The following is a 22,904-nucleotide window of genomic DNA, read 5'->3' on the forward strand; positions in this document are numbered from 1 at the left end:
AGTGCTTGGGTCGCGCAGGCTAGTGCCACCGATCCAATTTTATGGAAAGTATACATTGTGTACAACATGGCTGGCCTGAGGTGCCTCCATCATGGGCATCTGACCCCCTCCATAACTGCTGTGTGTTTCAGCATCACTTCTCTGTCATTGATGGTGTTCTGTTCCTTGGTACAGACTATTCAGCTCCTCGTGTAGTGGTTCCCTTGGCTCTCCATTCAGAGGTCCTGCAATTGCTGCATGCTGATCACTGGGGGTGTCATACACCAAGGTGTTGGACTGCCATCATGTTTTTTGGTCTGGTTTGGATGGTGACATCACTTGTCTGGTTATGGCATGTTCTCAATGTGCATTGCAGCAAACTGCACTGCGGGCAACATTGTCTCAATGGCTCCAACATTTGCAGGCCAGGAACTGTCTCTACATCAATTTCGCCAGCTGTTTCCATCATACATACTAACTGATGCATTCTCTCAATTCCCATATGTTGTTCATTGCACATTGATTACAGCCTCTGCCACCATGGCAGCCCTGTTGATTTTCTTCCCATTGAAGGACTTCCGGCAACTTTGGCCTCTGGTAATGGCCCTAAGTTAGTGTTGCATGGGTTTGCCTTCTATTGCAATGCCCATGGGATTCGCCACATTTTCACACTGCCCTTCCACCCACAGTCCAATGATGAGACCAAAGGGTTAGTTAGAATGTGCCTCACTCCCCATCCAATATTGCCTTGGATCAGTTCCCATCTTCCTCTTGGTTCACACCATTTGGCGACAACGGCATCACTGAACTGCTCCACAAGTGTCAACTCTGGATGTTACTGCATCTCCTGCAGCCTGGCCAAGGATTCCAACTTGTGCAGCCATTGTTCTGTTTCCATCCTGAGGTGGCTGTCTGGGCACACAAGTTTGGTCATTGCCCAAAATGAATTCCCACTGTCATCTCCCAATGCTGCGGCCACCATCTCTGCAACATCCATATGGAGGAGGGCCTCTGTGCACATCATTGCAACCTGTTGCACTAGCCTGTGGATAGCTGGACAACCCTGACCGGGACTCTGATGTCACCACACCAGTCTGCATTGCTTGACAGATCACCTGATGTGGCAGGGTCCCTACCATGACATATGAGGGATCCCCAATCACTGATGAATGAACCTGGTGCAGCTTCTCCAATACTGTTACCAGTACCAATACATCTACCATCCATACAGGAGCCATCTCCTCTGTCTCAGCTGCCAACTGTGGGGGCACCACCACCACAATTCCCTGGACCTGATGTGGACATAGAGCTTGTGCCAACGTCATCCATCCTACTGTATGGGTTGACACAAGAAGGTAGACTCAACACTGTCTGTGCTCCAAGTATTTCTGATCAGACTTCCCAGTATGAGAACGTCATCTCAGTCAGAGCCTCATGGAGAAAGATTCCATGAACATCTCGTGAATCTGCACTGTTACCAAGGGAAGGGGAATGAAGTAATGTGCACACACTTGAAAGTTGCGTACATTGGCAGTGTATTGTCATCCGTGAGAGTTCGCTGCAAAAGAGATATACTGTGACCTTCTAATAGAGCCTGCCATGGATGAGTGCCTATTTAAACCCTTCTGAGCTATGTTCATACTCAGTATCATGTTGTTACTGCTTATGTACATTTGCCTTATCTTATTGTGTTCAGTGTATGTTATGGTGGTTTGCATACAGGCCACATCTAATAAAGTTGTACTAACATTCTTGCTTGTGCTGTGTGTCCAAGTTGCAACAATACTGTAGCTGAAATATACATCTGCAATTAAATACAAATTGAATCATGGAAACTGCTGACTTCTTTTCTGTTTGAATTAATCAATTGCGCAGGAATCATGTTTCTAAATGATCTATTGTATTGATGATGCAGACAGGGGTATATTATGACTCATGATCCTCTAGAAATATTTATTGCTTTCTTTTTTGTGCTATGCTACATAGTCTCTCTAATAGAAACCTGTGACACCATCAATCAAAAGTATTGTTTAGGTCCAGGAATAAACCAAAGGCTTGTCCCTAATATTTCAGTCCATTGATTACATATGCAACAGCTACCCTGTAGATCAGTCTTTTCAGAAACCATATAGTGAACCATTTATGAAGTTGTTTTTCCTTGGAAATTTATGGAGCCTCAGTGGCTGGAGCTAACAGTGTGCCTGCTTAAGTGAATGTGTGTGTGTGTTTCCTATCTTTTCTGAAGATGGCTTTTCCTGAAAGCTTAGTGATTACAGTATTTTCATTGTCCCTGTCTACAAATCAATGTGTCATCTTTACCGTGAGTAACACAATCTATCCTTTCTGTAATTGTTAAATTTACTATTGTGTCCTTTATGCCTATATTCAAAACTTTCATTAGTTTAGGTTTGATGCTAATAAGTTTGTAATTTGTAAGATTCCCTTTGACTTTAGCCATGTAGATGGGAATTACTTTAATCATTTGCAGGCAGTTTAGGAATATCCTTACTTCCAGCACTGGATTTATTAGAGGTGTCAGAGGTTTTATTAGATATTTACTAACACACTTTAACTATTTTAGGACATAGACCACCTACCCTCTCAGAATTTTTATGTTTAATGATCTAATTACATTTATGACTCCTGGTTCATCTGTAGGTCACGAGATTATACATTCTGTAATTTTCACAAAAATGTTCATGTTATTTGCTGCTGGAATATTTTGTTGGTTGATTGGCCAACCACTACTTCTATATACAGAAATAAACATAGACAACAAATTCATCATTTGATCATTTACAAATAGTGTCTCCCCATAAAATAATGCCAAGACAACCTCAGTAGAGCAATACATGATGTTGTCAAGTAAATATGAAGGTGCAAAAGAGTTGCAGGTGGAATTCATGAAAATCAACTTTGTACTTAATCATTTACCTTTATTTAACAACTTCCTTCTCCCAAAATAGAAAAGTTGCCCACAAAGAAATATTTTGGCTTGCTTTCAAATTTAGTTTTGTTATCTGTAAGGAATTTCATATCATTAGATAACTGATCATAGTTTTTTCTAGCAGTTTTATTCACCACTGTAAGAGCTAACATAAAATTTAATGAAGTGTAATAAATGTCATTTTACCTTTTTCAAAAACATTAGAGACATAGTGTTCCACCTTGAGCAAATACAATTTTATTATTTAATGTACAAACTTCTTTCAATGAAGTTTCACCATCATTAGTTGGTTCTTTTCTGTCAAATAATACACTGCTTAACAAAAAAAGTGAAGCATCTAGAAGATATGGTCTGATGTCAATGAAGCTTCACACACATACACACCATCAGAGACTATGTGAATGATTAGAGTTGCAGTTCTCTGTGGCAGGTAGAAAGGCCACCAGGTTGCATTAATATTCTTAGTATTAATACCAGGCCTGGTTGGATGTATAAAGAGTGTTGCCAGCTTCATATGTTAAGTGAACAACATGGTGACTCCACATACACATGTGAGTGTGTTATCAGCACCTGACAGAGTTTTAAATGTGTCCAATTACTGGACTCATTGTGACTGGCTGGTGAAATTGTGCAGTATTAAGGTTTTGGGACATTCAGATGTGAAAGTGACCCAGTGTGAGACTATGTGGGAATGTGAGGTCAGGCAACTGACTGTCAAAAGTAATGGACTCACTATAACAATTTGTGTTATCCTACACCATTGATCAGAGATTAGCAGCAGCCATATCAGTGAATTACCGTCCCAAGCATAGGCTGTGGTTAACACCACAACACAAATAGCTGCAGTTGGAGTGGTGCCATGACTAGAAAGCACAGTTGCTGATGAAAGGCATCACATTGTGTTCGCCAATGAATCACAGATCAGCACTACTGCAGATGACAATCACTGCACATAGGTGGCTATGGTGGCAACTTGAGAGAGAACCCATTCTTCCAGTGTTTTGAAGAGGCACAGCAGTGTAACTTCTGGTGTCATGGTGTGGGGAGTCATTGGATATGACTTCAGGTTTTGGTTGGTAGTGATTGAGAGAACTTTGATGGCAAAATGCTATGTCACAAACATCACACATTCTCATGTATTACCCCTCATTATGGCACAATTTTTCAGTAGGAACATGATTCACAAATTCCACATGTGTCTTATGAACTGTCTGCGTGATGCTGAGGTAGTCCCATGGCCAGCAAAATTGCCAGATTTGCCCTCAGTAAAACATGTGAGACTAGCTTGGACATTAGCTTCGTCCCAGTACCTGTATTCATGATATCAAGGATCAGTTATAACAATTGTGAACCAGCCTGCTTAAGGAGAAGATACAACTAGTTTGTAACACGCTCCCCAAACAAATCAGTGTGTGTATCCCGATCAGAGAGGGTGCAAAATCATGCTGATAAAGAGGCCAATTTATTTGCAAATTTGTCTTGATTTTGAAATCACTGAAATAATGTCATACCCTTTAAACCCATGAAGTTTCATTTTGTCATCTCATAGAATTAAGTGTATTGCCAGTGGTCCACATCTTCCCAACACAATATTAGGTGCTTCATTTTGTTTCCTCCTCGTCTTCTGGTTGCTTGGCCTTTTTTTGTTATGCAGTGAAGGTAAACATTTTGCATGATAATATGTACAGTTTCAGGATTATGACATTTATATTCATTACATTACTAACAAAAATATGCACTTTACTATCACACTCACATTTACATAGGTGTCTCTTGTCTGCAGTACAGCTGATCATCTGCAACTAATCAGGAGTCTTTATAGTATGTTACACATATTTAAGGATACAGGGTACTTTTCTGGCTCAATATTATGTAAAAATCAACACCTATTTCTTTCCAGCACTGTCTATAATGTATTTGTTTTACAGATTTTTTGTTGATATAAGGTAATGCAGTACACTTTCTAAAAAAATTAGAAGTATTTTAAATATTTTTGAACCTGCTTAGGGTTGTTAAAAAAATTACAAAGAAATTGATGGAATTTTTTTTCCTAAATGCTTCCTCAAATTGAGGTACCATTTAATCCAATGTTAGGGGAACCCGGGGTAGAACAGGGTACAAAGTTGAAAACATTGATTAAACGTACAAAAGTGTTAAATAAGAGAGTTACCAATTTTTATATGAACACATTATGATGTACTAATCACAAAAATACAAGAACATTGCCATAAAGTAAAAGAACGATATTTTTGTCACTCAAAAACAGAAAGGTATGTCACTTGCCCCATTCTGCCCCATGCACAGAACAGATTGGGGTGGTAAGTACAAGTGATTATAAAAACGTATAAAATTATCGGAAATGCAGAAAATAGTGGCTTTCTCAGTATTTATTTAGTTTAAAGTGAATGTTAATATCAAACTACAGTTTTCATGTATTGTATTCTTTTCTTAAGGCTATTTACAAAATTCACACATGAGGAGAGACTCGTCGTCTTCGCTATCTATTCCTACACAAGAATCGTGTGCCCATTTTTTGCACATGGAACAAGCAACCCAACCTTCAACTGATTTTGAATAAAACTCACCACAATATAAACATTCACAGTCAGAACTTTCCTCATAATCACTCTTGTTAGTATTGGATGCTCTCTCCTTCTTTTTTTCCATTTATCTTCAGGCCCTTTTCTTTCTTTTTTGTATTCTTAACTTTATTCTCTTTCACAAATAGTTTTTTCTGTGCTCTTTATTCTTTGGCAAAGTTGTTTCCCTCTTTTTCCTTAATAATGGCTTCTAACTCTTTTTCGTACGGTGAATCAGTTAAAGCAATGGTCTTCCCCCTCTTCTGTTTCGCCCTTTTCATGCTTTTGTTAACTTTTGGCAAGGGCATCAGAATTTCAGGTGAAATATGAAATGAGGAGGCCGTGATGTCAGTTGTCATCCAAGAGCATCCAGGAATAGAACAATTAGCTCCAATAACTTTGTCATTCTTAGGCGGCAGTTCATTGTTACAATTCGGTGAAACCTCACCAGCTTGATCATCCAACCCGATGTCGTTGTCTTTTTTAGCTAGTGCGCTAGGTGAAGGCAATTCCAATTGTTCAGCTCCAGATATAATAACCTCTTTATCTGATGGCCTGTCAAGTCCAGTGTCAGTTGTGTCTGCCAGGAGGAAATATGCATTGGTGAATATGGATGGGTCCATGGGCCATATTACAGAAGCTTGCAAACCTTTAATAGCAGTTTTCATTGTTGCACTTTTGATGAAAGCTGAACCAAAAAGTGTTGAAATTTGAAAGAGAGTTATGACTTTCCCTGGGTTGCTTCATAGCCATTTTCATAGCTCATCACTATAATGAAGACTTAAAGGCTTCATAAAAGAAACATCAAGTGGCTGATGTCTGTGATAGCAATGTAGTGGTAAATATAGCAATGAAACACCACTCTCCCTTGCGTAGTCTATAATGTCAATGTTCTTGGTATGTGTTGAGTGGCCATCTAATATAAGAAGCAGTGGGAAGTCTTTTGATGCCTCAGAAAATTCCACAAATTTTTGAAACCATACAAAGAATGACTCTGTGGTCATCCATCCGGTGCTGTGGACCTCAGCCCAACCTCCTGGTGGCAGTCCTAACTCAAATTCTTTCTGCTTTTTCTTTCATGGAAAAATAAGCATTGGAGGCATGTAAGCTCCTCTTGCTGACATATGAATGAGCCAGGTTACAGTTTTGCCCCTTTCTGCAGATGTTAATGACTCTACTTCATGTTTCCCCTTGATAGCTATGATCTTTGACTGGTTTTTACTGTTAACCGAAATGACTGCTTCATCACAATTAAATATTTGAGAAACCATTAGTTTGTGTTTGTTGGTTACATTTGTTAGTAATGAAAAAAAACCTATGGACAGCTACTTTATTAAAACCCATGGCTCTTGCACCAGATGTTGCTTCGGGTTTGCGAACAGATAAAGTAGAATGTCTTTTAAGGAATCCAGTGGTCCAATCTTTGCCTGCAATTTCATTTCTAAATCTATGAACAATGCAATTCCTTACAGCCAACTGATAATCTAGGTTACACAAGTCTTTGATTGTTAAGCTGAATAAACTAGTTAAGTACTTAATGAGCTCTGTAAATACGTTTTTAAACTTTCCAGCCATTTTATCAATTTTGTAGTCAGGGTTTTCCCTTCTTTTTTTAATGTATCTTTCCAGAGTAGTCTGGGGAATGTCAAATTGGTTTGAAGCCTTCAAATACCCACAATGGCCAGAATTAACTGCCTCCACAGCATTGTTGAGGGTCTCAGTAGACCATGACTGCCTATTTGTTTTTCTGTTATATACCTGAACCATCTGAAATCAAAAGCAAAATAGATTTGGAGCCTAATAAAAGTGATCTCTTTGATAAAAATGTAGCGTGGCAGAATGGGGTACTTTCCCATTCTACCCCAGGTACATGGTATAGGTTATGGAGGTAAGGCCACTAAACAAAGATATGAAAACAAACATTTAACCACATGAATTTAAAGATTATTAAACATATTTTAAGCATCTACTAACAATAGTCATATTGTAAATAAGTAGGTAAACCTTTTCTTGCTTCTGATTTGCCAGAAGTTACAAGGCAGGAGCAAAAATTACCACAACGAAAACTTCACGATCCAATGCTTATGAAAACCAAACAAATATGGTTGCCAAAGTTGAGCAGTAACTCTCTGAACTAGTTCTACTTACTGCTGATTGTTGGCAGCTCCTACTTGAAACGAAAATATGTACATCTTCATTCTGCCCCAGCACCCCGTTCTACCCCGGGTTCACCTATACATTTGAAGGAGACCAAATTTTTACCAGATGTGCATGGCATGATGCCTGAGGTACTAGACCTATTTAATTCCACCTATCATGTATATTACAAGGATAAAAAAAAATATCACATCTTACATTTTAATTTTAATAATTTTTTCCTGATAAAAATGTTATTTTTTCTATGATTTATTTGATTCTACAATAAAGCTTAGGTCTACTACATAAGTATGGACTATTGCAAGTTACAGAAAAAAATTAGAGCAATGCTTTATAAACTTTAGGAAATATTTGTACGTGAATTCTGAAAAATACAACTTTTACGAAATTGAAAATGAAGGTATGAGTCCAATTAAAAATTGCCTCAGCACATTCCTGTAGCATAGTCTTCACCCTGCAGCATTTCTTCATTTTGAAGCTTCCTCTATGCATTCCTTTTAGCACTTCTTGCTTCTTTGGTAACTTGAAGAGTGAATCTTTAAGCTTCATGCACCTGTTGTCTGTCACATGCAAGCAGTTGATCTTCCATATTAAAGCCGCATTTTATGTCTAAATTTCTCAAGACTTGCAACCTCCCTATCACTCCATCAATGAAACATCACTGCATCTATTACACCAACTTTTAATGTATTTAGTCCCACAAAAACATTCTTGGGTAATCTTTCCCATATGCAATGGTTGAAACTTTCATTTGTATTCTGAGTGCCCCCATGAAGACATTTACTAAGCAAAACAGGGTTACTCAGGTCTCTTAAAATTGTTTTTATTTCATTCATAACAGGCTCAGGAAGAGAATGCTTATGATGGTATATTTAACCACTTTCTTTTGCTTTTTGGTAACCACACCAAGAATCTGCTCCTTTAGGGCAAAGTCCATGAACAGGGTGGCCATCTGTGGACAACTTATGAAAGTAAGTGGTCCATACAGCTTTTCTCATTGCTGTAACATCATTCAGAGATGCAGTTCATCTAATGGCCAGTCCATAATAACTCTGAAGAAGGTCTATTTCAGTTTCTGTCAATCTGCCTTGACCAGACAGAGATTTTCCATCAGATAGCTTCTTTCATTTCTCTTCGTAGCTTCCTCAATCTGTGTTCAATATGTCCTTCAGTGTTAGCATGGCAGGTGTGGCAGTAGTTAGATAAGCACTCAACATCAACAACTTTACCATTCTTGAGAGAAGTAGACTTACAACACCATTCAAGGAATGATGTCCTTGACATTGCCATGTCCCATAAAGTGCAACAGCAATCTCTCTGGTTCCAGTAGTATTTACAGTTTCTTCTACTGCATGTTTCATAGATGCTTGAGACACAACCATCAAGGCACCTAAAAGTATTTTTATGTACTTGCTGAACTTAGTGGGAGGAGGAGGAAGGTCCATCAAACCACAAAACGTTTGAGCAGTCCTTTTTCCTTTTCCTATTGCACGCATTGCATACACTAACTTCAAATTCACATCAAATGAATTATGCACAATGTTCGACATAATTTTTGAGGTAGATTTATTGCAGCTTAAAACTAATTTTGATGCTAAATCTTTCCTGCTGCTTTGTTGTTCAGTTATTTCCAGACAGCCTACACCATCACATTGTTTACATTTCACCACTTCCTTTATCAAAGAAGATAGGATGCCCACATCAACAACAACAAATCCACTACAAACAGCGTCATTGTTAACTCAAAAATTTGAATCACCAGGAGGCATGCCATGTGGGAGTTTCTTCCCTGAAGAACTCATAGGTTACTTTCAGCAGTGTGGCTTGCTTTGTTTGTGAACCGGTTACGATGGAATTTCCTTGTACTGAATTTCTTTATGCATGGCACAGTTCTCATTTATTGCACACTAAAGGATATGTACTTCCCAAATATATGTAGCACTTGGGCAACAAACATTCAGTCACATGTGAACAAACTGCTTCAGTGTAATTAAAAGCAATTGTTAGGAAAGATAATCATTTACAGACACTAGAAACCTGCACTGTTGCCAACATATACAATGTATCATATGTGTAATCGAGGGAAACAGAAAGTTCACAGTTCTTTTCAAAATAATACAGAAATAATGAGGGCGTGGTGGCATGCATGACCATAACTTTAAAATGTGGTATATATAGGTCATTTTTCATTTGGAATGTATATATCAATGTAATCAGGAAAGACTATAGAATTTAATGAAGTCATTAAAAATTTCGATTTTTCCACCATTTATAAGTACCCCTGTATCCTTAATGAAATTTTATATAACTGTATGTTGTTCTTAATTTTCTGGTTTTTGTAAAAATACAGTCTGTTCGTACAAATAACAGTACACTGTATCAGAGTTATGTATTTACAGCCATAATCCACATGAGGTACACTGTAGGAAATAAGATAACTCTCATGGTGTGCACTCCACTCCTCAGATTATAACTGCTTAGGTGGCCCTGGGCTGGCTTATATACTAAGTTTGATGTGATCTTGTTAGAGAATATGTCTGAGGATCAGTGTCATCTGAGATGTGGCATCACGGAAGATGATAGTAATGTTACACTAGATACTCAGTTTCCTTGTTAATGTTGAGTGGCTCTTCTTCATTCGTGTTTCATTCTGCTGTCAACACTGATTTGCGACCTGTTTTTTAATGTAGCAAACAACATTTAAAAATTTAGTAGTAAATCAGTGTTCAAAAATGGTTCAAATGGCTCTGAGTACTATGGGACTTAACATCTGAGGTCATCAGTCCCCTAGAACTTAGAACTACTTAAACCTAACTAACCTAAGGACATCACACACATCCATGACCGAGGCAGGATGCGACCGTAGCGGTCGCGCGGTTCCGGACTGAAGTGCCTAGAACCGCTCAAATCAGTGTTGATAAATACCAGAATCCCAAAGCTGTATATATAATCATACAAAAACTTTTATCTGACAGTATAATGTATTAGGGTAGATGAAAAATCTACTCACTAACTGGTGGCAGAACACACACATAAAAGAAGGTTATAATTAAACAAGCTTTCAGAGCCAGTGGCTCCTTCTTTGGGCAGACAGGTTGAAGGGGAAAGAAGAGAGGTGAAGGAATAGGACTGAAGAGGTCTATCAAAAAGTTAAATTTTAAAAAAGTCACCCAGAGCACTTTGGCAGGGGAGACTTTCCAGACGGGATGAGAAGGAATCAGTTATTCAATAGAAAGTGAAATGAACCCAATGACAATGATGAAACTTAAGTGTAACATGTATGGATATTAAACAAGAAAATTGTGTTTGGTCAAGACAGAAACCTACTTCCATAATTATATTTTAAGCAAACATGGCAAAAAGTGAGCTCTGACCACAATATGAATACCTTCTAGTATAGTTGTTATAAGCATTATTTTGTAAAGGCTTATTTGCAGTAACTTTGTGGAATTTCATAAATTTGTGATATATGGATTTTTCTTTTGAAATGCAGATACTGTAACAGCAGTGTTTGGAACAAACTTCACAATGGATTTTCCCTTTGATCCACAAGAGCTTATAATTTTTGCTATGATTGGGTATGTATTGTCTGTATTTATTTTAGATTTATTTTTGTAATAAAGAAATTAACTATGTGCATGTTCTGCAGAGCTTGTGAAAATACATTTATAACCTTTTTTTATTAGTTTTATTTGGTTAAATAAAGTTAATAGCAGGATGTCTTAAGGTGTCAAAGTATGACATGCATAGAAATGTATTATCATGGTAGAAAGACTTCACTGGCTGCGTCAAATAAATAGAAAAGTGTTAGGGGAAAAAAGTTAGATATATTTACTTCTTATGTGTATCATATGCAGTTCAGCTAAGTTACTTACATACTCTTGAGATGTACACATGAATTAATGTGTAGAACCATGTAATGTTTTCTGTTGAAAATATGTTACACTTACCAAAAAAAAAAAGCACTGTATATTATGAATATAGATGTTCACATGGTGACAGAAATGTGAAGCACCAAGAAGTAGAAGTAGTAGTGATGGTGATGGTGGTGGTGATGAAACTGAAATGAAGCTCTATGTGTTCATAAATTATATGATATTAGATAGTAATTGCAATTTCACATGAAGTGACATTCCTTGACACAAGTAGCCCCATGGCTGCTGCAGGTGCTTCTTAATATTCTGGGTATAAGTACCACGTCTGAGTCAACATCCTAACTGACATAACAACTGTTGTATGAGAGCAAGTTGAAGGATCACACCAGCCGTATGGCTACAGCAACATAATGCAGGCTGTCCAAAAAGGTGTCCAATATTCAAGAACACACATTTTCAATAAATTTCCAGCTGCCATTAAAAATTTGATTTCAGATAAAGCACAGTTTAAACAGAGTTTGAAAGACTTTTTGCTAGGCAGCTCCTACTCTATATATAAATATCTTAACATGAACTGTTAGACCAGCTTAAGTAAAAGTATCTGTTAGATTTCAGTTTTGGCAGCACTTGGTCACAACAGTAAAGGCTAGGTGTAAGTACATAACTATGTTCCATTCTGACAGTGTATTAATTCTATAAACAACAGCAGTTCCAGTTTATTGTAATGCATTCACCTTCTCCAGACAAATGATCAGGGTAGTGAGTATTATATTCAAATGTTTTATGTTTATTATGTTATACTTTCGGACATGTTCCACACCAATGAGAATCTTCTAATTTTTTGGGTCTATAAAACAAAAACTTAATCTGATCTAATGATACCATGTGCAGAAAAGTATTCTCATGTTTGAAAAATATCTACATCTATCTACACACACCATAAGCCTTTGTAAGATGCATGGTGGAGTGTACCATGTATCACTACTATACATTTGATTTCCTGTTCCACTTGCAAACAGAGAAAGGGAAAAATGACTATCTATGTGCCTCCATAAAAACCTTAATTTCTCTTATCTTTGTGATCCTTATGCAACATGCACACTGGCAGCAGTAGTTTCACTATGCAGTCAGCTTCAAATGCCAGTTCTCTGAATTTCCTCAGCAGTGTTCCATGAAAAGATTGTTGTCTTCCCTCCATGGCTTCCCATTTGCCATTTGAGTTCCTGAAGCATCTCTGTAATACTTGTGTGTTGTTGGAATCCACCAGTAACAGATCTAGCAACCCACCTCTGAATTGGTTTGATGTCTCCCTCCAGTCCAACTAGGGATGGATCTCAAACACACAAACACTGCTCAAGAATGGGTCACACTAGTGTCCTATATGCAGTCTCTGTTTCTAAAATTCTCCCAGTAAACCACTGACTTTCTCTACTACAATCCTTACATGCTCATTCTATTTCATATTGCTTTGCAATGTTATGCTTAGATATTTAATTGATATGGCTGTGTCAAGCGGCACACTGCTAATGCGGTATTCAAACATGACAGGTTTGTTTTTCCTACTCATCTGCATTAAGTTACATCTTCATCACACCAACTAGAAATTTTGTCTTAGTCGTCTTGTATTGTTCTACAGTCACCCAGTGATGACATCTTCCCACACACCACAGCATCATCAGCAAACAGTTGCAGACTGTTCCTCGTCCTGTCCACTGGATCATTTATATAAAGTAACAGCAGTTCTATCACAGTCACCTGGGGCACTCCTGACAATACCCTTGTCTCTGACAAGCACACACTATTGATGACAACATACGGGGTTGTGTTACTTAAGATGTTTTCAAACACTCACATATTTGGGAACCTACTCTGTTTGCTCATACCTTCATTAACAGTCTGCAGTGGGGCACCATGTCAAATGCCTTTCTGAAATCTAGGAATATAGGATCTGCCTCTTGCCCTTCTTAAATGGTTCACAGGATATCATGTGAAAAAAGGGCAACCAGAGTTTCACATGAGTGATGATTTCTAAAACCATGCCAGTTCATGGACAGCTTTTCTGTCGCAGGCAAATTTATTATTTTCGAAATGAGAATATGTTCAATAATTCTGCAGCAATCTGCTATTAAGGATATTGGTATGTAATTTTGTGGCTCCATTCTTTTACCTTTCTTATATACAGAAGTCAACTGCACCTTTCCCAAGTCACTTGGAGCTCTGTGCTGCATGATTCATGATAAATGCAAGCTACGTAAGAGGCCAATGCCATAGAGTACTCCTTTTAAAACCAAATTGTTATTCTATTCCAACCTGGCAAATTATTTTCTTTCAACTCTTTCAGTTTTTTTTTCTCTATGGCATGGATGCTTATTACTGTGTCCTTCATACTGGAGTGTGTGTGATGATCAAATGATGTTATGCTGGTATAATTCTCCTGTGTGAACAATTTCTTAAATGCAAGATTCAAAACTTCAGCTTTCCTTTTGCTATCTTATACTGCCTCGCTAGACTGGTCAACAAGTGACTGGATAGAACCCTTAGACCCGCTTAGCGAATTTATGTAGGACCAGAAATTTCTTGAGTTCTCAGCAAGATCTTTTGCTAAAGTATGATGATGGTAGTTGTATGCTTCACCCATCAATCTTTTTACAGCTGCACAAATTTCTACTAACATTTGCCTTTCATGATTTGCATGTTTTCTCTGTTATTATGGGTTATCTGTCTTGAGCTGATTGCAGTGTAACTAAAAAGAATTACACCTGTCGTGTTTCACTTTTATTTACAAAGCATCTTCTGTTGTATTCTGTAAATTGGATACACACATTTGTACATTTATTTTTTGATTCATTTAGGTTAAAAACGGCATTTTTTTGTATAAAGTTGGTCTGAAAGCTACTTAAGGTGTTTCTTTACATAACCTGCTCCTTCCCCTCTTGCTAGCAGTGGTTGGTGTCGGCGGGCTTCATTTCACATCTGCAGTTTTTGGCATTTTGCATTATTTCCTGCCCTGCACTATTTATAATTGACTTTTTAACTGTTTTTCATTCATCACTGCCACAGTTTTTATTCCTATTTCTTTGTTCTTGTTCACGTTGTGAGTGTTTCCAACCTATGAAATGGGGGAGGAACAACAGGGATGGCCTGGACAGTAATTATGGGATAGATCTGGGAGGAAATGCTAGTGGTAAATGGAGCCTGTGGTTATATGTGTACTTTTAATGTTATATTAAGTGGCCAACCAGTTTAAAGAGTGTGTGGTTTGCCAATTTGATCTGATCATTTTTGAGTTGTTTCTTTCCAGTTATGGTTTTTTGGATGTGGTAGTTCTCTTGTAAGATGAGGAAGTGTTTTTTGTTGTTGTTTATCCTTATGATTTCCATGTCTGTGTCTCTGGTTGTAATTTTTTGTTGGTGTTGGTGTAAGTATTCTGCAAAAGTTGAATGATTTGTCCTATACTTCCATGCTCTTACATGTTCCTTGTATCTGATGTCAAATGTCCTCCTGGTTTGACCTATGTATCTTCCATCACATGTCTGATTGCTATAGCTATGAATGAAGCTGACCTACAAGAGAGTCACAGCAGCTACTGAAAAGCAAACACATGTTTTAGAGATAAAAGATGAATTGTAAATGACGAAAAACAATTTGGGTACACATCACCCTTATGGGAAACAAACTAGGAACCAGCCTAACAGTAGAACTTCACTTCAGCAGTTAAGAGAGAACAACTCTCCCCCCACCTCCCCCCACCCACCCACCAAACACAAAATTTTTGGTCTATGGCTTGATGAACATTTATGGTTGGAGAAATGTGCAGACTTATTGAACAAATAATTAAGTTAATATTTTTATATCTTAGGCTGCTTAAAAATTCCTGTAGTACTGATGCTGTGTTATGTTCTAACTGTGCACTTATGTATAACACATTAAGATTGGACATCATGTTTTGGGTGAATATTAGTCTCCCCAAATATGCTTTGAAAGGGAGCAAAAGAATAGTCAGAGGCTTGACATATAGTTAAAAATGTAAGAATTTTTTTAAAGAACATAAAAGCGAACCCCTACCATGTATTTATATTTATGGAAGTATATATTTCCTGAAGGACCAAATGGAGCTTTCCATGTTAAACAGTCAAGTCAATAGCTGCAAAACAAGAAATAGAGATGACGTTCATAGAGAAATGCACACAAAAGTCATGTGTCAAAAAAGTGCTCTTTGTCAGCCAAAAATTATGCTTAGTGTACTACTAAAGGAAATTAAAAAAAACATGTTGGAATTCCTAATATATAAAAACAAATTCAAAATGCTAATGAGCAAGAGCTGTTATAGTATCAAGGAACACTTTAATCATCAGCAATCATACAAGGAAGAACCAAAGCAACTAGTACACCTGTCTAATATCGTGTAGGGCCCCCGTAAGCACCCAGAAGTGCCGCAACATGATGTGGCAGGGATTCGACTAATGTCTGAAATAGTGCTGAAGGGAACTCACAATATAAATCCTTCAAGGCTGTCCATAAATCTGCAAGAGTACGAGGGGGTGGAGATCTCTTCAGAACAGCACGTTGAAGGCATCCAAGATATGCTCAATAATGTTCATGTCTGGGGGTTTGATGGCAAGTGGAAGTGTTACGACTCATAAGAGTGTTTCTAGAGCCTCTATGTATCAATTCTGGACATGTGGGGTGTCACATTGTCCTTGTGGAACTGCCCAAGTCCTTCAGAATGCACAATGGACATGAATGGATGCAGGGGATCAGACAGGATGCTTACGTACATGTCACCTGTCAGAGTCATATCTAGACATATCAGGAGTCCCATATCACTCCAACTGCACCCGCCCCCCCCCCCCCCCCCCTCCCTGCCCACCATTACAGATCCTCTGCCAGCTTGAACAGTCCTATGCTGACATACAGCGTCCGTGGATTCGTGAGGTTTTCTCCATCCCCGTATGCATCCATCAGCTCTATAAATTGGAAATGAGACTTGTCCACCCAGGCAACATGTTTCCACTCGTCCACAGTCTAATGCCAGTGTTGACAGGCCCAGGTGAGGCATATAGCTTTGTGTCATGCTGTCATCACGAGTACACGAGTGGGCCTTCGGTTCCGAAAGCCCATATTGATGATGTTTCATTGAATGGTTCATATGCTGACACTTGTTGATGGCCGAGCATTGGAATCTGCAGCAATTTGAAGAAGGGTTGCACTTCTGTCATGTTGAATGATTCTATTCAGTTGTCATGGGTTCCTTTCTTGCAGGGTCTTTTTCTGGCAGCAGCGATGTTGGAGATTTGATGTTTTACCAGATTTCTCATATTCACAGTACACTCGTGGTATGGTTGTATGGGAAAATCCCCACTTCATCACTACCTTGGAGATGCTGTGTCCCATCACTCATATGCTGACCATAACACCACGTTCTAACTCACTTAAATCTTGATAATCTGCCATTGTAGCAGCAGTAGCTGTACCAGATACTTGTTGTCTTATGTTGGCATTGCTGACCACAGCACCATATTTTGCCTTTTTACATATCTCTGTATTTGTATACACATGCCTATACCAGTTTCTTAGGTACTTGGGTGTAGTAGGGCATCTTATTTCTTTATAGTGAACTGAAGTGCTCATTTAAGAAAATAAATTGTATTTGCACAGACATAATAAAACTCCTTTTATTATTCAAATTTAGTATATTCTGACTTGTTATATGTATGGTTTAATGTTATACATAGGGTTACGAGTAGTTTATTAGCCAACATTAACTGTAATTTTTTTCATGCACTATTATCTGTGTATTACGTTGGAACATAAGCTCATAGCATTTTTATTTTGCATGTTAGAATTCCAGTTGTTGTGAGTTTATTTATCAATTTTCATTTTATATTTATACACTACTGGCCATTAAAATTGCACACACCATGAAGATGACATGCTACAGACGCGAAATTTAACCGACAGGAAGAAGATGCTGTGATATGCGAATGATTACCTTTTCAGAGCATTCACACAAGGTTGGCACCGGTGGCGACACCTACAATGTGCTGATATGAGGAAAGTTTCCAACTGATTTCTCATACACAAACAGCAATTGACCAGCATTGCCTGGTGAAACGTTGTTGCGATGCCACGTGTAAAGAGGAGAAATGCATGCCATCACATTTCCGACTTTGATAAAGGTCAGATTCTAGCCTATCGCAATTGCGGTTTATCATATCGCAAGATTGCTGCTTGGGTTGGTCAAGATACAATGACTGTTAGCAGAATATGGAATCCGTGGGTTCAGGAGGGTAATACGGAACGCCGTGCTGGATCCCAATGGCCTCGTATCACTAGCAGTCGAGATGACAGACATCTTATCTGCATGGCTGTAATGGCTCATGCAGCCATGTCTCGATCCCTGAGTCAACAGATGGGGACGTTTGCAAGACAACAACCATCTGCACGATTAGTTCAACGATGTTTGCAGCAGCATGGACTATCAGCTTGGAGACCATGCCTGCGGTTACCCTTGATGCTGCATCACAGACAGGAGCGCCTGCGATGTTGTACTCAGTGATGAACCAGGGTGCACGAATGGCAAAACATCATTTTTTTTGGATGAATCCAGGTTTTGTTTACAGCATCATGATGGTTGCATCCGTGTTTGGTGACATCGTGGTGAATGCACATTGGAAGCATGTACTCGTCATCACCATACTTGCATATCACCCGGCGTGATGGTATGGGGTGCCATTGGTTCCACGTCTCAGTCACCTCTTGATCGCATTGACGGCACTTTGAACAGTGGATGGTACATTTCAGATGTATTACAACCCATGGCTCTACCCTTGATTTGATCCCTGCGAAACCCTACATTTCGGCAAGATAACGCACGACCACATGTTGCAGGTCCTGTACGGGCCTTTCTGGATACAGAAAATGTTCGACTGCTGCCCTGGCCAGCACATTCTCCAGATCTCTTATCAATTCAGAACGTTTGGTCAATGGTGGCCGAGCAACTGGCTCATCACAATACGTCAGTCACTACTCTTGATGATCTGTGGTATCGTGTTGAAGCTGCATGGGCAGCTGTACCTGTGCATGCCATCCAAGCTCTGTTTGGCTCAATGCCCAGGCATATCAAGGCCGTTATTACGGCCAGAGGTGGTTGTTCTGGGTACTGATTTCTCAGGATCTATGCACCCACATTGCGCGAAAATGTAATCACATGTCAGTTCTAGTATAATATATTTGTCCAATGAATACCCGTTTATCATCTACATTTCTTCTTGGTGTAGCAGTTTTAATGGCCAGTAGTGTAGGTCACTGATGATATTTGAGTTTATATATTGTCATTTTGTCATTTGAAGATAATGAGTGGAGCTGTGGACACTAGAAAATGGATTGCCAAATGGTGAAATCGGAACATTTCTGAAATATTCTTCTGCTTGAGTTCAATAGAGGGGTGACAGCAGTTAAGTCAGCCAGAAACATTTGCACTGTGTGTGGGTATTATGCCACTGGTTGGAGCATGGCAAGAAAAAGGTTTTCTCATTTTAAGGAGGATTGTTTTGACATTAGTGAGTCTCTGCTTTGAGGAAGACCTTTGAGGTTTTATTAATATTGTTTAAACACATTTATCCGCAACGATCCACATTAGTGTACTCGAGAACTGTCAAATGTGATGAGCTGTGATCATTCCTTGCATGACATTTACTTGCAATGGAGAGGTTCAAAAATCAGGTGTACAGGTATCACATGCTCTAAGCCTAAATTACAAAAATCAGCAAGTGGGCAAATGTGTATCTCTGCTTGCTCATCATCAATTGGTTCATGAACAAAACTCACCATTCCTATCCTTATCATTACTGGTGATGAGAAATGGTGTCTTTATGCTAACATAAGGAAAAGAAAGAAATGGTTGACCTCAAACAAAGCAGCAACTTCCTGTACAAAGACCTGTCTGCATACACAAAAGATGATGCTATGCATCTGGTGGAACAGCGATGGTGTGATGTACTATGAATTGTTTCCCCGAAGTGTAATCATCACTGCTGGCATTTGTTGTCAATCATCTGAGACATCTTGCAGAAGCAATTCAAGAACAATGACCAAGATGATAGCATGAAGTGCTGCTACTCCATGATAATGCCTACCCACGCTCTGTGAGACTGACAAAACACACTTTACAGGAGTTTGGTTGAGAAGTCAATTCATGCCCATTGTATTCACCAGATCTTGTGCCCTCAGATTTTAACCCTTTCTGCTCTCTACCAAACAACCATCAAGCAACTTCCTTTCCAGATGAAGATGCACTCCAAACATGGCTTGATGAGTTCTTCACCTCAGCACCACATGTTTTCTACAGTTGGGGAATGGAAAAGTTATGCTAGCATTGGCAGACTGTTGCAAATAATGAGTGAGAATACATAATTAATGATGAAAGTCTCTGTTATGTGTATCTGTTATGTCTATTAAACAAACTTATGTATTAGCCCAATAATGTCATATGTGGTTTCATAATTACACATAAGAATATTTTATTAGTCAACATGTAAATGTAAGACTTTTTGATGTACTATTATCTATATAATATTATGTACAGTGGATCTTATATCATTTTATATGATGAGATACAAGGATGCTAAATACGTTTAACTGAGATACGTGGTTGCACTTGTAATGTTTTTTATAATATCTTGTAAGGATTCTCCAAATGTTTCAGTGAACACAGCTGAAGGTTTATTGATTGATCCATTAATATCCACATAATATATTTAATTCTGTTTCTTATTGGTTTGTCTTTTGCAGATTAATTGATCTAATTATATTTCCCTGTTCATCATAACAACTGTTAAAATTATTGCAGATCCTTTACTGCACTTCATGAGAACCACATGTGAGCTTTTATTTAATTTTTCTTGCCATTGATCCTATAAAATATTTCTGTTTAATTGACAGGGCACTATGTGGTCTGGGAGGAGCAGCTTATGTTTGGGTCCACAGACAGTATGTTCTATTTATGAGAAGGAATAAAAAAATGACAGCCTTTCTTCAGAGAAAGTAAGTTCATGTTTATTTATGTTTGAAGAACCCATATTTGTCTCCTTTGATGGAAGTCTTCTAGCTGTAATTATTATTCTATTCAGATTTTGAACATATTTTCCATCTAAGGATGCTTTAGGATACAGAAAATCAACAGTGAATGTAGTTTCTTGACTTCCTCTTTGCAGTTGAAAGTTTTCTTTTATTTTTAATTTGGTTTTGCTAACACTGATCGACATTTCAAGATTTGCAGTAAATCTTACTGATTTGTTTAAATATATAACCTATAATGTTTTAGTAAATGAATCCAAAGCAGCCAACCAGCTGCAAGAAATTGTGGTTGTATTCAACTTCTGATCCTGATTTCAACAGATATAAAACCGTCATCTTATGAAATACACGTAAGTTGAAGACAATGCAACAGCAATAACTACAAACCTGGAAACATGCATGTCAAAATTATGTGTCATATAGAGTCTTGAGCCCCACAAAGGGGTGTAAATATCACGTAAATAATAAAATATGACCAAAAGACTAAAAACTAGAGCTTACTAAAATTTCACAATGGAAAAACACCAAATAATGAAGCGATTTGACATTTGTCTAACAAAAATATGCTGTCAGAGCACATCATTGTATACATTATAAAATGTGCTGGCCCCTATGATCAGGGTTTGTCAAGTAAGAATACTTAAAACCTCAAAATAAAACCAATCAAATAAAATGTCAGGTCATGTTATGAGATGCATGCCGACTGACAAGAAATGGAGAGCGTGGACACCAGGAAAACAAGATAGGTTGAGATCAAAATACACTTGCAGCATAAATGGTCAATAAGTGGAAATGCATTGGGGGAGGGGACTGTGAGTGAACACTGAGAAATATGATGACTTACATTAAAACTCTCATAAGACCACAAGTACATTATCATATGAACAATAATAAAGTTAGTGCATGAACATGCTGTAATAAATGTACATGATGATGAAGGAGATTAGTTCTTGGGTCATCACATAGAGCAAAACATACAGTAACAAGATTGGGTAAAACCAATGTCTTCACTAAATATAAAATGGGGCAAATGAACATGTATGGAAAATAATGTATATTAGAGTAGTGAGGAATGAGCAACTCACAGAGACTACTGGCAATCATATGAAGATTTTATACAAGTATAGGTTTGAAGCACATGTGCCACCTACCTTGTTTTTTCTGGTGTTCACACTCTCCATTTCTTGTCAATCAGTGTGCATCACATTACATGAGCTGACATTTTATTTGATTGGTTTTATTTCTGGATTTTAACTATTCTTACTTGACAAGCCCTGATCATAGGAGCCAGCATATTTAATGATGTATACAGTGTTTCCTTAGGATGGATAGGATGTGTGACTGCTGTGTACGGACGCAGGAGGAGCTGGCCACTGTTCGCGAACAGCTGAGCGTGTTGATGGCCGCGGTCAGCCGTCTTCAGGCTGCTGCCTCGGAGTGTAGCGGCAGTGGGGAGTCTGGTGCGTCGCAAGGTACACCCCAGGTGTTACATGCTTCACCCACTGTCCCTGCTGTCGAGACATCTTCGTGGGTACCGGGCGCGGTTGGGCCACCCTCTCCCCAAGGGGAGTGGCGGGTTCAGCGGCGTTCGCGGCGCACGAGGCGGAAGGTCAATGTGGAGGCTGGCCGTGTGGCATCGCCCGCTCTGCCTGTGAGGGGACATGTGGCTGCTCCTTCAGCAAGGTCCGAGCAGGCACACGGGGGGAGGGGTTTATTAGTTATTGGGAGCTCCAACGTTAGGCGGGTGATGGAGCCCCTTAGGGAAATAGCGAGAAGGTCGGGGAAGAAGGCCAGTGTTCACTCTGTCTGCTTGCCGGGGGTCTCATCCGAGATGTGGAGGAGGCCCTACCGGCGGCGATAGAGAGCACTGGGTGCACCCGACTGCAAATTGTTGCTCATGTCGGCACCAATGACTCCTGCCGTCTGGGTTCAGAGGTCATCCTCAGTTCGTACAGGCGGTTGGCGGAATTGGTGAAGGTGGAAAGCCTCGCTCGCGGGGTGGAATCAGAGCTAACTATTTGTAGTATCGTTCCCTGAACTGATCGCGGTCCTCTGGTTTGGAGCCGAGTGGAAGGCTTAAACCAGAGGCTCAGACGATTCTGCCGAGATCTGGGGTGCAAATTTCTCGACCTCCGCTATCGGGTGGAGAAATGTAGGGTCCCCCTGAATAGGTCAGGCGTGCACTACACGCCGGAAGCGGCTACAAGGGTAGCGGAGTACGTGTGGAGTGCACATGGGGGTTTTTTAGGTTAGAGAATCCCCTCCCTAGGCCCGACAAGACGCCTCCTG

General features: G+C 39.0%; 1 protein-coding gene across 3 annotated transcripts in view; it reads left to right on the forward strand.

Annotated features, from left to right (window-relative positions):
• LOC126183885 (chloride channel protein 2) overlaps positions 1-22,904 on the forward strand; it is a 523,840-nt gene that overhangs the window by 374,246 nt on the left and 126,690 nt on the right. For all 3 annotated transcript variants that reach the window (XM_049926191.1, XM_049926193.1, XM_049926190.1), the window contains exons 7-8: positions 11,156-11,240; positions 20,481-20,582. In XM_049926191.1, the coding sequence (XP_049782148.1) occupies positions 11,156-11,240; positions 20,481-20,582 (187 nt within the window). The remainder of the gene's footprint in view (positions 1-11,155; positions 11,241-20,480; positions 20,583-22,904) is intronic.

This window comes from Schistocerca cancellata, chromosome 4 (assembly GCF_023864275.1).
Source record: "Schistocerca cancellata isolate TAMUIC-IGC-003103 chromosome 4, iqSchCanc2.1, whole genome shotgun sequence".
In the NCBI taxonomy this organism is placed as follows: Eukaryota; Metazoa; Arthropoda; class Insecta; order Orthoptera; family Acrididae; genus Schistocerca; species Schistocerca cancellata.